The sequence below is a fragment of the Crocuta crocuta genome, unplaced genomic scaffold (genome assembly GCF_008692635.1).
Source record: "Crocuta crocuta isolate KB4526 unplaced genomic scaffold, BGI_CrCroc_1.0 scaffold1061, whole genome shotgun sequence".
NCBI classification, from domain to species: Eukaryota; Metazoa; Chordata; class Mammalia; order Carnivora; family Hyaenidae; genus Crocuta; species Crocuta crocuta.
The window spans coordinates 120,961-137,387 of record NW_027532936.1 but is presented as its reverse complement, the minus strand read 5'-3'; the positions used below and the strand labels follow the sequence as shown (position 1 = coordinate 137,387).

Below are 16,427 nucleotides of genomic sequence, written 5' to 3'. Positions count from 1 at the left end.
ACTCCTGTCTTCCACTGACACCTAATCTCTTCAGTGAAAGTTTATCCAGCCACACCACTGGCCCTGTTTCCAGAGCAGACTATTTAGATAGGCTGAGAATTCTCTAAATCCTGAAGTTCTGGTTTCATTTTTAACAGATCCTTCCTTAATCTCTCTCTTTTTTTCCTCATTTTATTGCAAACATCAAAGACAGGCTGCATCTTCCATACTTTGCTTGGAAATCTCCTCAGCTAAATATCCAGGTTCATCACGTAAGCAGTTATATTTCCCACTCAATAGCAGAACTCAATTCAGCCAAGTTTCTGCCACTTTTTGACAAAGATCGCCTTCCTTCCAGCATCCAATAACATGTTCATCATTTCCTTCTAATGCCTCACCAGAAGCACATTTCCTGAGGCTCAGATCTCTAGCAGCATTCTATTCATGATGATATATGTGTTCTCTAAGATGATAGAAGCTTTCTCTACTATTTCTCTTTACTTCTGAGCACTCACCAGAACTGCTCTTTATTCTCATACTTCTACCAACAGTCTCTTCAAGGTAACCAACTTTTTACTGTCAAGCAAGTCAAAAATTCTTCCAGCCTCTACCCATTACCCAATTTCAGAGCCACTTCCACATTTTTATGTTGTTACAGCAGCAGCCTATTTTCCAGTACAAAATCTGTATTAGCTTCCTAGAGCTACTATCACAAAGTACCACAAACTGAGTGACTTAAAACAACAGAAATTATTCTCTCACAATTCTGGAGGCTAGTTGAAATGCAGATGTTGACAAGGTTGGTTCCTCTGGAGCCTCTGAGGGAGAATCTTTTCCATGCCTGTCTCCTAGCTTCTAGTGGGTGCTGGCAATCCTTGGCTTGTAGAGATATCACTCCAATCCCTGTTTCTATCATTACATGACATGTGTGTCTGTGTCTCTACATGACCTTCTTAAAAAGGACTCCAGTCATTGGATTTATGGTCCACTCTAATCCAGTATGTCCTCATCTCAACTCAGTGTATCTGCACTTGCCCTATTTCTAAATAAGGTTACATTCTGAGGTTCTGAGTGGACATGAATTTGGGGGAGGGGGATACTGCTCAGCCCAGTACACTCAGTTATCTCTTCTTCTTTACCTCTCACATTCCTAAAAAATATTTTTATTGGTGAAATGGATCATACCAAAGAGTACTTAACACATACATTTAGTCAAGTCAAGAAATAAAACATTGATGGGGCACCCGGGTGGCTCAGTCAGTTAAGCGACCGACTTTAGCTCAGGTCATGATCTCATGGTTCGTGGGTTCAAGCCCCACGTTGGGCTCTGTGCTGACAGCTCAGAGCCTGGAGTCTGGTTCAGATTCTGTGTCTTCCTCTCTCTGTGCCTCTCCCCAGCTCGCACTCTCTCTTTCAAAAATAAACATTTAAAAAAATTTTTAGAAGAGAAATAGAATGTTGTCAATACTCCAGAAGTCCCTGTATGCTCTTCAGAAATCATATCCCCCTGCCTACCAGATATAATCACTGTCCTGACTTGTGATAATAAGTTCTTTGCCTTTCTTTATATCTTTACCACCCATATATACATCACTAGACACTGGTTAGCTTTGCTTGTTTTTAGGCATTGTATCAATGAATTGTATGTATTCTTTTGGGTCTTCCTTTTCTACCTAATGCTGTATTTTTGAGATTCAGCCATATTACAGTGTATAACCATAGTTCATTCACTTTCATTGTAATATAGTACTCCTTTATATGGACATATGAAACTTCGTTTATCCATTTGTTATGTGGGTTGTGTCCATCCGGGGGCTATAAGTATCAGTTCTGCTATTGTGATCCTTTTGGTACATGTGTCCCGGGACACATATGCAGGAATTTCTCAGGATATATACCTAGGAGTGAAATCGAGGGGTGAAGAGTTCACACATGTTCAGCTTTATAGATGTTAACACTTGTGAAGGGATTGTCCCAAGATAAAAGGACACCAAACACGTGTGAAGAAGGTTCAGGTTGCTCCATATCTTTGTCCACACTAGGTATTGTCAGACTCCAGTCTGATGGGTATTTACTTGTATTTCATTATATTATTTTTTACCTTTCTTAATAATTAGCATTCATTTATATTACTTCCTTTTTTTTAGTGTTTAGTAAGGTCTTATTTTTCTCAACCTTCTATTTTGAAAAATTTCAAACATGGAGAAAAATCAAAAGAATAGTACACCCATACTCTTCATGTACATTTACTAATTGTGGCATTTTTCCACATTTGCTATACCTCTGCCTTCCTCTATACGAGAATGTGTGTGTGGTTTGTATATTGCTAAACAATTTGAAAGCAAATTTCAGACATTAAGAGGTTTTACTCTTTTTTTTAACATTTATTTATTTTTGAGAGAGAGAGACAGAGAGCGTGAACAGAGGAGGGATAGAGAGCAAAGAGAGAGACAGAATCTGAAGCAGACTCCNCAGACTCCAGGCTCTGAGCTAGCTGTCAGCACAGAGCCCGACGCAGGGCTCAAACCTACGAACCGTGAGATCATGACCTGAGCCGAACTCAGAAGCTCAACTGACTGAGCCACCCAGGTGCCCCTAGAGTTCTCAATTTTAAATCCAGGATCCATGGATCACACATTGCATTTAATTTGCTGTGTGTGTGTGTGTGTGTGTGTGTGTGTGTGTGTGTGTGTGTGTGTCTTTCAGGCATTGATATTTTTCAGGAGTCCAGGTCCATATTATTTTGTTGGTTTCATTGTGGTTTTAACTTCCTTCTTTTGATATCTAATGAGGTTGGAAACCCTCTCACATTATTGACCATTTGGATAGCCTCCTTTGTGAAATGGTTCTCCAGTTCCTTTGCTCAGTTAGCAAATGTGGAAATGTCTATTTCCTACCTGAATATCATGTTTATATCTGTGTCCAGATGCAGTCTTGGTTCAGAGGTCAAGCAATAGCTCAGGCCCAAAGCCCGGAGATAGGGCAAAACTTAGTGATCACTACTTACCTTCAGTACTACTACAGAGAAGAGGGAGCTAAGAAAGTGTTATGGTTATATGTCCTGAATATTCTGTCTTCAAACTTCATCTCTAATCTGCATTTCTTAAAAATTTATACAAGTTCTTTATTATTGTGGATACTTGCTTTTTTGTCGGTTATATGTGTTGAAAATGACTATTCACATTTTGTGGATTATCATTTCTCTGCCTTTATGGTGTCTTTTGATGAATAAAAGTTCTTCATTTTTATGTAATAAAATCTATTAATTTTTCTTTCTACTTCTTGCTTTTTGTGCTTTAATAAATCCTTCCCTACATGAGCTCAGGAAGATATTGTTCTTTATCCTAAAAGCGTTATGTTTTTGCCTTTCACATTTAAGTCTTTGATCTGGCTGGAATTCATTTCTGTATATGGTACGAAGTAGGATCTCAGGATATTTTTTTACCACATAAATAACCCTCTATCCCAACACTATATATTGAAAATGTCCCTGCACTGTTGTTGTATTACTAGCTCTGTTATATATCAGGTGGTCATGTATGCATGGGTGTTTTTATGGGTTCTCTCTTTTGTTCCTTTGGTCTTTTTGGCTTGCAATATATCAGAATCAGTATCACAGTTTTGCTTTTTAATGTCTTGCTATATGGTACAATATGAGAACAATTCCTTCCACCTTGTTCTTCTTTAAAACTGTTTGTGTACTTTTGATACTTTGTTTTGGGGCGCCTGGGTGGCTCAGTCAGTTAAGTGTCCGACATCAGCTCAGGTCATGATCTCCCGGTTCGTGGGTTCGAGCCCCGCATTGGGTTCTGTGCTGGCAGGTCAGAGCCTGGAGCCTGTTTCAGGTTCTGTGTCTCCTTTTCTCTCTGCCCCTCCTGCTCATGCTCTGTCTCTCTCTGCCTCAAAAGTAAATAAAGTATAAAAACAATTTTGGTACTTTGTTTTTCCATGGAAATTTTAGAATCAGCTTGTCAAGTTACACACACACATACACACACACACATATACAGACACGCATACACACATATTCTCTTATGTGATTTCAATTGAGATTCCATTATGTATTTACTTTTTTAATTTTTTAAAAAAATATTTATTTATTTTTGAGAGACAAAAACAGAGTGCAAGCAGGCGAGGGTCAGAGAGAGGAGACACTGAATTCAAAGCAGATTCCAGGCTCTGAGAAAGCTGTCAGCACAGAGCCCGACGTGGGGCCCTAACCCAGGAACTGTGAGATCATGACCTGAACTGAAGTCAGACACTCAACCTCCTGAGCCACCCAGGTGCCCTGTAAATTGTTTTTAAGTGTATTTATTTATGAAAGAGAGACAGAATGTGTGGGGGAGGGGCAGCCAGAGAGGGCGACACAGAATCTGAAGGAGGCTCCAGGCTCTGAGCTGTCAGCACAGAGCTTGACGCGAGGCTCGAACTCACAAACCGTGAGAGCATGACCTGAGCCGAAGTCGGACGTTTAACCAACTGAGCCATCCAGGTGCCCTGAGATTCCATTAAGTATTTAAATGAATTGTGGACAGTTGACATATTTGCACTATGAATCTTCAGATCTTCAAGTGTGAATATGGTATATTTTTCCATTCATTTAATTATTCTTTAATGTCTTTTACCTAATTTCTATTTTAACATTTTGTGAAACTAAATAGTGTTTTTTTTCCTTAATTTTTAAACAACTTTTTTGAGGTATGTAATTTACATGTGATAAAATTCACCTGTTGTAAGTGTACGATCAGGTGATTTTTAGTAAATTTATTGAATGACACAATCATCAGCACAATCCAATTTTAAGACATTTTCATCACTCTGCAAAATTCCCTTGAGTATACTTGCAGTAAATCACCCCCATGCCTACCCTAAGCCTTCTGTCTCTATAAATTTGTTGTATATATGTGTTTCATTTAAATGGAATCTTAACAATACATGATTTTGGAATTTGGCTTCTTTCAGATAGCATGTTCTCAAAGTTTGTTCATGTTGTAGCCTATATCATTAGTTCATTCCTTTTTATTACTAAATAGTATTCCATTATATGGTTTTACCACATTTTGTTTATCCTTTCACCACTTGATGGCATTTGGGTGATTCTACTTTTTGGCTACTATAAACTTTGAAGTCCAGGTTTTTGTGTGGATATGTTTTCTTTTCTCTTGAGTGAATGGAGTTTCTAGATCATATGATAACTCTATGTATAACTGTTTGAGGAACTGCCAAACTGTTTTCCGATATGGTTCTATCATTTTACTTTCTCATCAGTGATGTTCTTCTTTACATCCTTTCTAACACTTGTTATTCCCTTTTTTTTTTCCCACAGCCATACTAGGGAATATGTACTAATACTTCCTTTTGGTTTTAATTTGAATTTCTATAATAACAAATAATCATGAATATTTGTCATGTGTTTATTAGCCATTCTTATGTCTTTGATGAAGTGTCCTCATTTTTTGATGAGGTGTCTGTTTTCGTAGTATGAGTGGTAAAGGTTCGTTATGTATTCTGAATACAAGTACTTTATAAGTTATGTGATTTGCAAATATTTTCTTCCAGTCTGTAGCTTGTCTTTTTATTTTCTTAATGGTGTCTTTTGAAGCACCAAAGTTATAAATTTTTTTAATACTTATTTTTGAGAGAGAGAGAGAGACATACACAGTGTGAATAGGGGAGGGGCAGAGAGAGGGAGACACAGAATGCAAAGCAGGCTCTGAACTGTCAGCACAGAACTCAGTGCGGGGCTCAAACTCACAAACTGTGAGATCATGACCTGAGTCGAAGTTGGACGCTTAGCTGACTGAGCCACCGAGGCACCCCCCAAAGTTTTAATTTTAATGATGTTCATTTATCAATTTGTTCCTTTATGACTTGGCTTTTTTGGTATCATATCTAAGAAATCTTTGCTGAACCCAAGGTCAGAAAGATATTCTTCTATATTTTCTTCTAGAGTATATATTGTTTTAGCTCTTAAAATTAGAACCATTATCCATTTTGAGTTAATTTTTATATGTGAGATAAACATCCTATTTTTAAATGTGCATATCCAATTATCCCAGCACCATTTATTATAAAGACTATTATTTCTCCCATTGAATTGTCTTGGCATCTTTGCAGAAAATAAATTGGCCATAAATGTAAGAGTTTATTTCAGGACACTTGTTTTGATTCCATTGATGTATACACCTATCCATATACTCTGAATATCTTTACCTTTATAGTAAATTTTGAAATCAGGTTAGTATAACTCCTCCAATTTTGTTCCTGTTTTTCAAAATCGCTTTGGTTATTCTAGGTCCTTTGGATTTCCATGTAAATTTTAGAAGCTTGTCAAGTTTTCTATTAAAAAACAAAGCTGCTGATATTTGATAAGGATAGTGTTGAGTCTGTAATTCAGTTTGGGGAGAAGTGGCCATTTTAATAATATTAATCTAATCCATGAGAATGGAATGTCTCTTCCCTTATTTAGCTCTTCTATAATTTATTTCAGCAATGTTTTATAGTTTTAAGTTTACAAATATTTTATGTGTATTCTTAAATATTTTTTTTCATTTTGATGTTCTTAGGAACAGAAAACAATTCTGAAAATTATTTCATTTTCTGATTGTGACATATATCTAATAGAAATACAGTTGATTATTGTATATCTATCTTGCATTCTTGGTCTTGTAATATTCTCTTATTAATTCTAATACTTTTATTGAGAATACCTATTCTATTTCTCCATAGATAATTATGTTACCTATGAATAAGACAGTTTTACTTCTTTGTCTCCAATCTGGATGTCTTTTTGTTTTTGTTTTTGTTTTTGCCTCCTTGCATTGTCTAGAACCTTTCAGTACAGTGTTGAATGGAAGTGGTGAAAATAAGCATCCTTGCCTTGTTCCCAGTCTTAGGGAGAAAACATTCAGTTTTTAACCATTAACTATGATCTTAGCTCTAGGTTCTTTGTACATGATCTTTAGCATTATAATACATTACTTTCTTGTGGTTGCCATAACTATTATAAACTTAATGGCTTAAAGCAACTAATTTCTTCTTTTACAGGTCAGAAATTGTAAAATCAAGTTGTCCATAGGGCTGCCTTCCTTCTGGAGTTCTCTAGGGAAGCCTTTTCCAGCATCTAGACCCACATGTAATTCCTTGGCTCATGGCCCTTTTCTCACATTACTTCAAATTCTGTTTCCGTTACTACATCTACTATTCTGTCTCTGACCCTCTGCCTTCTTCTTTATAAGGACCCTTGTGATTATATGGGGCCCCACCTACATAATCCAGGATACTCTACTAACTCAAGATCTGTAACTTACTCACATCTGTAGAGTCTCTTTTGCCATGTAACATTTTTCATAGATTCCAGGAATTAGGATGTGGACATTTTTGGGGTGTCATTCAGCCTAAAAGATGCAGGCTGAGGATGTACCCTTGTATTCATATTTAATTGAGGTTTTTTTCAATCATGAATGGTTGTTGGATTTTGTTTAATACTTTTTCTGCACCTACTATAGTGATCATGTGGTTTAATGTTCATATCTATTAATAGGATATATTCATTGCTTTATTTAGATGCGAAAACAATCTTTCTGGGATAAATTCCACTTATATGTATATAATCATTTCTATATGTTGCTGGATTTGGCTTGCTAATATTCTGTTAAGGATTTTTATATCTGTTCATGAGGGATATTTCTCTGTGGTTTTCTTTGCTTGTGAGGTGTTTGTTTAGCTTTGGTTTCAGTATAGTACTGTCATCATACAATAAGTTGGAAAAGATTCTCTCCTCTGGTTTCTGAGAGTGTTTGTGCGTGATTGATATTATTTCTTTAAATATTTGGTAGAGCTCAAATGAAGACATCTGGACCTGGACTTTTCTTTGTGGGCAGATTGTTGATTACTAATTCAACCAATTTCCTTATTATGGTTTATTCAACTATTCTGTTTATTTTTGTGTCTGCTTGGTAATTTGTATTTTTCTATGAGTTTGTTCATTCACCTAAGCTTTCTAATTTGTGGGCCTGAAGTTATTTATAATATTCCCTTATACTCGTTTCCATTTCTAAAGGGTCAGTAATGGTGCCTCATCTTCAGTTCTTTTTTTAGATAGTTTATTGTCAAGTTGGTTTCCATATAACACCCAGTGCTCATCCCCACAAGTGCCCTCCTCCATGCCCATCACCCCCCTTCCCCTCTCCCCCACACCCATCTGCCCTCAGTTTGTTCTCAGCATTCAAGAGTCTCTATGGTTTGTCTCCCNTGGAATGTTTTTCCATTTCTTTGTGTCTTCCTCAATTTCCTTCGTTAAAGTTTTCTATAGTTTTCATCATACAGGTCTCTTATATCTTTGGTTAGGGTTATTCCTAGGTATTTTGTGGGTTTTTTGTGAGATGGTGAATGGGATCAGTTTCTTGATTTGTGTTTCTGTTGCTTCATTATTGGTGTATAAAAATGCAACCGATTTCTGTACTTTGATTTTGTACCCTGAAACCTTGCTGAATTCTTAGATCAGTTCTAGTAGGCTTCTGGTGGAGTCTGTCGGGTTTTCGATGTAGAGTATCATGTCATCTGCGAAGAGTGAAAGTTTGACTTCTTCTTTGCCAATTCTGATGCCTTTTATTTCCTTTTGTTGCCTGATAGCTGATGCTAGGACTTCCAGCACTATGTTAAACAACAGTGGTGAGAGTGGACATCCCTGTCGTGTTCCTGATCTCAGGGGGAAAGCTCTCAGATTTTCCCCGTTGAGGATGATGTTAGCTGAGGGCTTGTCATAGATGGTTTTTTATGATGTTTAAGTTCCTTCTGTCCCGGCTTTCTCAAGGGTCTTGATTAAGAAGCGATGCTGTATTTTGTCAAATGCTTTTCTGCATCTATCGACAGGATCATATGGTTTTTATCTTTTCTTTTGNGTGCGTAGACATTTATAATTCTTAGCTCTTCTTGATGGATAGGCCCTGTAATTATTATATAATGCCCTTCTTCATCCCTTGTTAATGTCTTTACTTTAAAGTCCAGTTTGTCTGATATGATTATAGCTACTCCAGGTTTCTTTGACTTCCCGTAGCATGATAGATATTTCTCCATCCCCTTACTTTCAGTCTGAAGGTGTCCTCAGGTCTAAAATGAGTTTCTTGTAGACAGCAAATAGATGGATTTTGTTTTTTTTATCCATTCTGCCTACCCTAAGTCTTTGATTGGGGCATTTCGCCCATTTACATTCAGTGTTATTATTGAAAGTATGATTTTAGAGTCATCGTGTCCTTTGTGGGATTTATGCTTGTGGTGGTGTCTTTGGTATCTTGCGTGCCTTGCAACATTTCCCTCATAGAGCCCCCTTAGGATTTCTTATAGGGCTGGTTTAGTGGTGATGAATTCTTTCCATTTTTGTTTATTTGGAAAGACTTTTATCTCTCCTTCTTTTCTGAATGACAGGCTTGCTGGATAGAGGATTCTTGGCTGCATTTTTTTTCTGTTCATCACATTGAAGATTTCCTGCCATTCTTTTCTGGCCTGCCACGTTTCAGTAGATAGGTCTGTTACCACTCTGATAGGTTTCCCTTTGTATGGTAGGGCCCTTTTCTCCCTAGCTGCTTTCAGAATTATCTCTTTGTGCTATTATATTTTGCCAGTTTCACTAAGATATGTCATGCAGAAGATGGATTCAAGTTACATCTGAGGGGAGTTCTCTGTGCCTCTTGTATTTCACTGTCTGTTTCCTTCCCCAGATTGGGAAAGTTCTCTGCCATAATTTGTTCAAGGACTCCTTCAGCGCCTTTCCCTCTCTTCCTCTCTGGAATTCCTATGATACATATATTGTACTGTTTGATTGTATCACTGAGCTTTCAAAGTCTCCTTTCGTGTTCCTGGATTAGTTTGTCTCTCTTTTTCTCAGTTTCCTCTTTTTCCATAATTGTGTCTTCTAAATCTCTTATTCTCGGGGCGCCTGTGTGGCTCAGTCGGTTAAGTGTCCGACTTTGGCTCAGGTCATGATCTCATGGTTCGTGGGTTCGACCCCCACGTCAGGCTCTGCTGACAGCTAGCTCAGAGCCTGGAGCCTGCTTCAGATTCTGTATCTCCCTCTTTTTCTGACCCTCCCTGTTCACGCTGTCTCTCCCTCTCTGTCTCAAAAATAAAACTTATTTAAAAAGTTAAATCACTTATTCTCCTTTCTGCCTCTTCAGTCCGTGCATTGGATGCCTCCATTTTATTATGTATCTCATTTATAGCATTTTTTAATTCATCACAACTATTTTTAAGCTCCGTAGTCTTTGTAGCAATAGTTTCTCTGATGTCTTCCATGCCTTTTTCTAGCCCAGTGATTAATTTTATGACTATTGTTCTAAATTCTTGTTCAGTTATGTTGCTTATATCTGTTTTGAGCAGTTCTTTAGCTGTCATTTTTTCCTGGAATTTCTTTGGAGGAGAGTTATTCTGTTTCATCATTTTGGTTAGCTTTCTATCTTTTGTTAGTTTTAAAAGCTTGTTATGCACTCTGCCCCTGTGAGGGCTGCTGTACCAAAGAAAGCTCTGACTGTCCAGGGCCTGTCTGTTCAGAAAGTGTTCCTTGAATGGTGTCTCTTGGTCTCTCTTGTTGAGACCTTGGTTATTTTATTTCCCTACTTGTAGTGGTATTTGGGACTCTCCACCATGTGTACTTTGGCTTGTTTCCTGAGGTAGCCGCTATAAGGTTTTTTCAGTGGACTCTGTCTCCTTTTCCTGTCAAACTCCTGGATTCTGTATGGGTTCCTATGGCTTCAGGCCTCCTCCATTTATGAGATGGTGGTGAATGAAACGTACTGAGCACCCTACTTCTCCTCCATCTTTCCTCCCTCCCACCTCATCTTTAATTCTTGATGTTAGTCATTTTTGTCTTCTCTCTTATTTTCTTGGTTGGTCTAGCTAAGGGTTTGCTATTTTGTTAACTTTTCAAAGAATCAGCTTTTGCTTTCATTGGTTTTCTCTCTTTTTCTGTTTTCTGTTGCCCTGATTTATTTCCTGATCTTTATTATTTTCTTCTTTTTCCTTGCTTTGTGTTTAGTTTGCTCTTTTTCTGGTTTCCTAAGTTTGGTAGCTCAAATTATAGGTTTGAAAACATTCTTCTTTTCTGATATAGGTGTTTAAAGCAACAGATTTCTCTCTCAGCATTGTTTTAGCTGCATCTATAAATTTAGATATATGATGTTTTCCTTTTCATTTCGTTCAAAATATTTTTAAATTTTCCTTTGTAAGTTCTTTGACTTATGAAGTATTTAGGATTGTGTTTGCTTAATTTCTAAATATGTGTGTTTTCTCAGATTTCTTCCAGCGGTTGAGGTCTAATGTGATTCCATTGTGGTCAGAAAAATAGTTTGTATGATTTCAGACTTTTCAAATTTTTTGAGTTATATTCCCCACTTTGGAGCCCTAACCCTAATATCAGCGTGATAGATTCCCTCACTTCTTTAAGTCATATCTCTCAAACGTCACTTTCTCAAAGAGACTTACCGAGACCAACATTAAAATTGCATCTACCAGTACTACCACCCCCTAGCATTTCCAGTCACCCATTATGCTGCTGTATTGTTTTCACAGCACTCATAACCTTCTAACATTCTATATAATTCACCGAGCTCCATAAAGTTAGGGATCTTTATTTTATATAGCTATATCCCAAGAACCTACCTGAATCATAATAGTCACTAAATATATATTTTTGAATGTATACATTAGAATATTTATCCACTTGGTCATATGTAGCTGAATTTTCTTCACTTTCATTAGAATATAGTATTTCATTATATAAACTGACTACAATTTTATAATTGATTCTTAGATTGACATTTACATTTTTGCTCATTTCAGGCTATTATAAATAGCATTAATATAAACATTCTTACTATTGTATCCTGGTACACATATGCCTAAATTTTTCTAGGGTATATATGTAAGAATGGAAATGATTTATCATATTATGAGTATATATTCAACATTAGTAGATAATGTTATAGTGATTTGCGCTATGGGTGCACATTCTTACCAGCAATGTATGAGGGTTCTGTTTTCTCTATAATTTCACTAACCTGTGATATTGGTGTTCTTTCTAATTTTTTGCCAACATGGCAATTTTCTGCTAGTATCTCATTACCTTCTTATTTAGCATTTCCCTGAATTCTATTATCATTGAGCACTTTTGCATATAATTATTAGTCATGTATGTCTCCTCTTTTGTGAGGCATTTTTTTTCAATCATCTGCCCCTTTTCTTAATGGTTATTTGTGCAGCAAACATCTCTTCCCATTCTATGACTTTTCTCCCTTTATGATATTTTTAATGAGCAGAAGTTTTAAGTTGTAATGTAGTTGAATGTGCTAATAGTTTCCTTAATGGTTAGTGCTTTGGGGTCTTAAGAAATCCTTTTCTAAATATTCTTATACCTTGCTGGTGGAAAAGCAGAATAGTACAACTCCTACAGAGTGGAATTTAGTAATATATGGGAAAAGTACATATACATTTATCCTTTTTCTCAGCAATGCCACCTCTTATATTTCAAAGATATACTGGAAAATACAAAATCCTGTATGCACAAGGCTGTTTGTCAGGGCATTATTCATACAAGCAAAAAAGACAGGATACAACACTAATGTGCATCAGTAGAGGAGTAGTTGAACAAACTAGTACATCCACACAGTAGAGTACTGTGCAGTTACCTAGAGGAAGGATAAGAGCTCTACACTTTAATATAGTTATTTCCAGGATATATTATTAAGTGCAAAAAAGAAAGTTGTAGAACAGCGTTTATAGTAAGTCACCTTTTATGTAGAAGAGGGGTGTAACTAATGAGTTATAGATACACACATGTATGTATTGTATATGTTCCCCGTATTTGCTTATATTTTCAAAAAAAAAATAAAAAAAACTGAGCTCCTGGGGGACACTGTTAGTTGAGCATCTGAGCATCCAACTCATGATTTCAGCTTGGGTTCCTGATCTCATGGTTCAGGAGATTGAGCTCCATGTAGGGCTCTGCACTGACAGTACAGAGCCTGCTTGGGATTCTCTCCCTCTTTCTGCCCCTCCCCAACTCCCATGCATGCTCTCTCACTTTCTCTTTCAAAAATATAAATAAATAAACATTTAAAAAAGAAACAATGGGGGCACCTGGGTGGCTCAGTGTGTTAAGCATCCAACTTCAGCTCAGGTCATGATCTCACTTTTTATGGGTTTGAGCCCCAAGTCAGGCTCTGTGCTGACAGCTCAGAGCCTGGAACCTCCTTCAGATTCTGTGCCTAGCCCTGTCTCTGCTCCTCCCCTGCTCATGCTGTCTCTCTNGAAAGGCATGGGATGAAGGGAACAGAGGTGGAGGTGAGACTTCTGTGAAAATACTGTATTACACAGTTTTCACTTTAGACTCAGATAATGTTCTGCATAATTTAAAAAATACTGAAAATGGGGAAAAATCAATTCCTAAAGTGCATAAATAACCTGAAGCAAATGAACCTAACTATAAATAAATTTGGTAGCATAACCATACAGAGAAAAGTTCTGTAAAGTGACTTTAAAACAACATTTGTACATTTCTAATGGGATATATTTTAAGAACTAAAGTAACTTCAGAGACGTATAAAACTGCATTCAGTAGTTCTGTTATTGATAGTTATATTAGTATTGTTATTGACATTTTAAAATTCTATAAAAACCAAGAAGTTTGAGTAAAAACCTTGAATCTTAAAAGTGGACATACCAGTGTGAGCTCAATGATTTGTTTTTCTTTTAAAAGAATTTCCTAGCTTTGTCCAGTGAAAAGGCCTAGAAGCAACAACTCAACAGCTGTGAACACACCTACCAACACATTGTGGTTTCTAAATACTGTTATTCATTAAAAGGAGCCAGGGTCCTTGGAGAGATAATCTAGGTTTGAGTCAGGGAATATTCAAAATGAATTTGGGATACCTTGCTGTGCCAAAAAAACTGGAAAGCAACACAGGAGCCAATCTGAAGGGACTTAATGGTCCCAAGTAGGATAATTTGACCACTAAAAAGAATAAAGACTACATTTAATTGAAACACATCAAACATATGAAAATGATCTCAAATTATACTAAAAATAATCACTGGTTACCATTGGACATTTCTAAGGTACCAACTCATTACTCTTCATAGTTGGTAAACACTGGGGAAAAAGTCAAGCATTTGTCTTGCCTTTCCTGTATAAACTGTATATGGGGAAACCAAATAATTGATGGTAAGTTCATTATAGAATTCTAGATAATAAATACAACAGAAATAATAGAATTAATAAACACAAAATAAATAATATAACTAGTGGAGTTCCATTTTGCAACTCTTAATAAATTAATAGATCTAGGCAATGGTCATCCATGGATGCAAATCCCATTAGGTGAATGGAATAACTTCACAGTGGAGGGATCAGACTAACACCGCCTGAATCTGCTGATCAACTTTAGCATCATTAAAGTGGGACCACTAAACATTATGTGCCTTATGACATGACATAATAGGAAATACATTTCTATCTATGGAAGATCGTTGCCTAAAATATTGAGCCTAAATTCAATTAAATCTTTAGATCAGCACTATCTTAATGCAGTGTTCCACAATGATGTAAATGGTTTCTATCTATTCTACCCATTATGGTATCCACTAGCTACATATGTCTATCGAGCATTTGAAATGTGACTAGTTTAACTGGGGAGCTGACATCTAAAACATTAACTTAAATAGATTTATGTAGCCAATGACTATTGTCTTAAATAGCATAGCTCTAGATTTAACTGCCAGTTTGTAAGAAATAGAGGGGATTAAGGAACAAGTTAAACAATAACATGAGGAACAATAAGTCAAATTTCATTTGTTCTCTGGACAAATGATGTGCTTCCTCCAATAATTCAATGGGATGTGGAAAAAATGAGTTGGAGGGGTGTAAATAAGGGGCACTGTCTTAAAATAGAATAGACTAAAGAGCTATAACTGCCAAAGCCTGGTTTAGATTCTGCATTGAACAGCCAAGTGTAAAAAGATACCTTTGAGAGAATCAGAGCCATTTGAATATGAACTCGGTCGTAGATGATACCAAGGAATTATTATTAATTCTGTGGAGTGGGATAATGCCATACTTGTTACATTTTTATGTCCTTATCAGTTAGGTGCATGTACTTGCATGACTCAGAGTGAGCACCTCCTTAGATTTTGCACCCGAGGCGCCTCACTTGCCTCACCATAGTTCCAACCTTGCTTGAGATACACTGCATTAAACTAGCTATATACTACTGTCATTTGTCAAAGGTTGTAAACCCTTGCCCCAACAGAGTTTCTATATCTGAGATCCAAGATTTAATTTTTATTTATTTGTCAAAGGTTTTCTTGGTAGGCTTTGTAGAACTTCCCTATCTCTTTGTCTTGATCTAGATGAACCCCAAAAGAAGAACAAAGGTGATCCCATGAACAACCTGGAAAGTTTTTACCAAGAGATGATAATGAAAAAACGTCTTGAAGAGTTTCAACTTATGAGAGGTGAACCCTTTGCTTCCCACTCACTGGTCTCAGCTACATCAGTGGGAGATAGTGGCACAGCTGAGAACCCGTCATTACTCCAGGACAAGGGAAAACAGGCAGCACAGGGTAAAGGTCCCAGTCTCCATGTGGCAAAAGGTATTGATAATTCACCTGAGCAGTATTGGACTGGGCCTAAGAAGCTGACGCAGCCAATAGAATTTGTCCCAGAAGATGAGATCCAGAGAAATCGTTTGTCAGAGGAAGAGATCCGAAAAATTCCTATGTTTTCTTCATATAATCCAGGGGAGCCAAACAAGGTATAGGCCAAACCAAGAAAAAAACATGGGTTGTTTTAATTTTTCTTTACCTCTACCTAAATTAATACTTTTAAGTTAGCTTTGATTATACCAAGGAATCGTGACATAGGCGTAGTGATTGTGTTTTTCCTTGACTTTGACTATTAATTCTCTTCATACTATATAAGTAGCGTTATTTCCTATGATGTTCTTTGTGGTTTCCTAAGGTCCTGAGCTACCCTTAGAATTTTAAAGAAATTTTGATGAGATTCTAGTCCATACCCACTAGAGTCCCCGAACTGAAGGAAAAGTAACCTCCAGTTTCCTAGGCTAGTAATAAATCAAGTATTATTCATAAGACTACCATATCAGGTAGCCATGCTGCCTCTGAAATTAGTCAATAAATAATTGGTCACCTGGTTGTGAGTAGGGTTTACTGTCTTAACATGAGTTTTTTCTTTAGAATGCTTTACCTGTCTTTCATATGACATATGATTTTAAATTGCTAATAGCTAAGCAGCAAAGTGAAAGTGCAGGGCCTCTAAGGCTTGAGAAACTGACAAATATATAAGAATTGTAAACAATCCTTGTTTTATTGATCACATCATTATTTCACATTATTGGTGTATGTTACATCCAGAATGGAAAACTTTGTTATGTCACCCA

General features: G+C 36.8%; 1 protein-coding gene across 3 annotated transcripts in view; it reads left to right on the top strand.

Annotated features, from left to right (window-relative positions):
* The window catches only part of RBM41 (RNA binding motif protein 41), a 62,835-nt gene that overhangs the window by 23,253 nt on the left and 23,155 nt on the right, over nt 1-16,427 (top strand). For 2 of the 3 annotated variants that reach the window (XM_077745760.1, XM_077745759.1), the window contains exon 5: nt 15,379-15,782. In XM_077745760.1, the coding sequence (XP_077601886.1) occupies nt 15,379-15,782 (404 nt within the window). Of the gene's footprint in view, nt 1-15,327; nt 15,783-16,427 lie in introns of all 3 variants that reach the window. The other variant, XM_077745761.1, reaches the window with a different exon arrangement.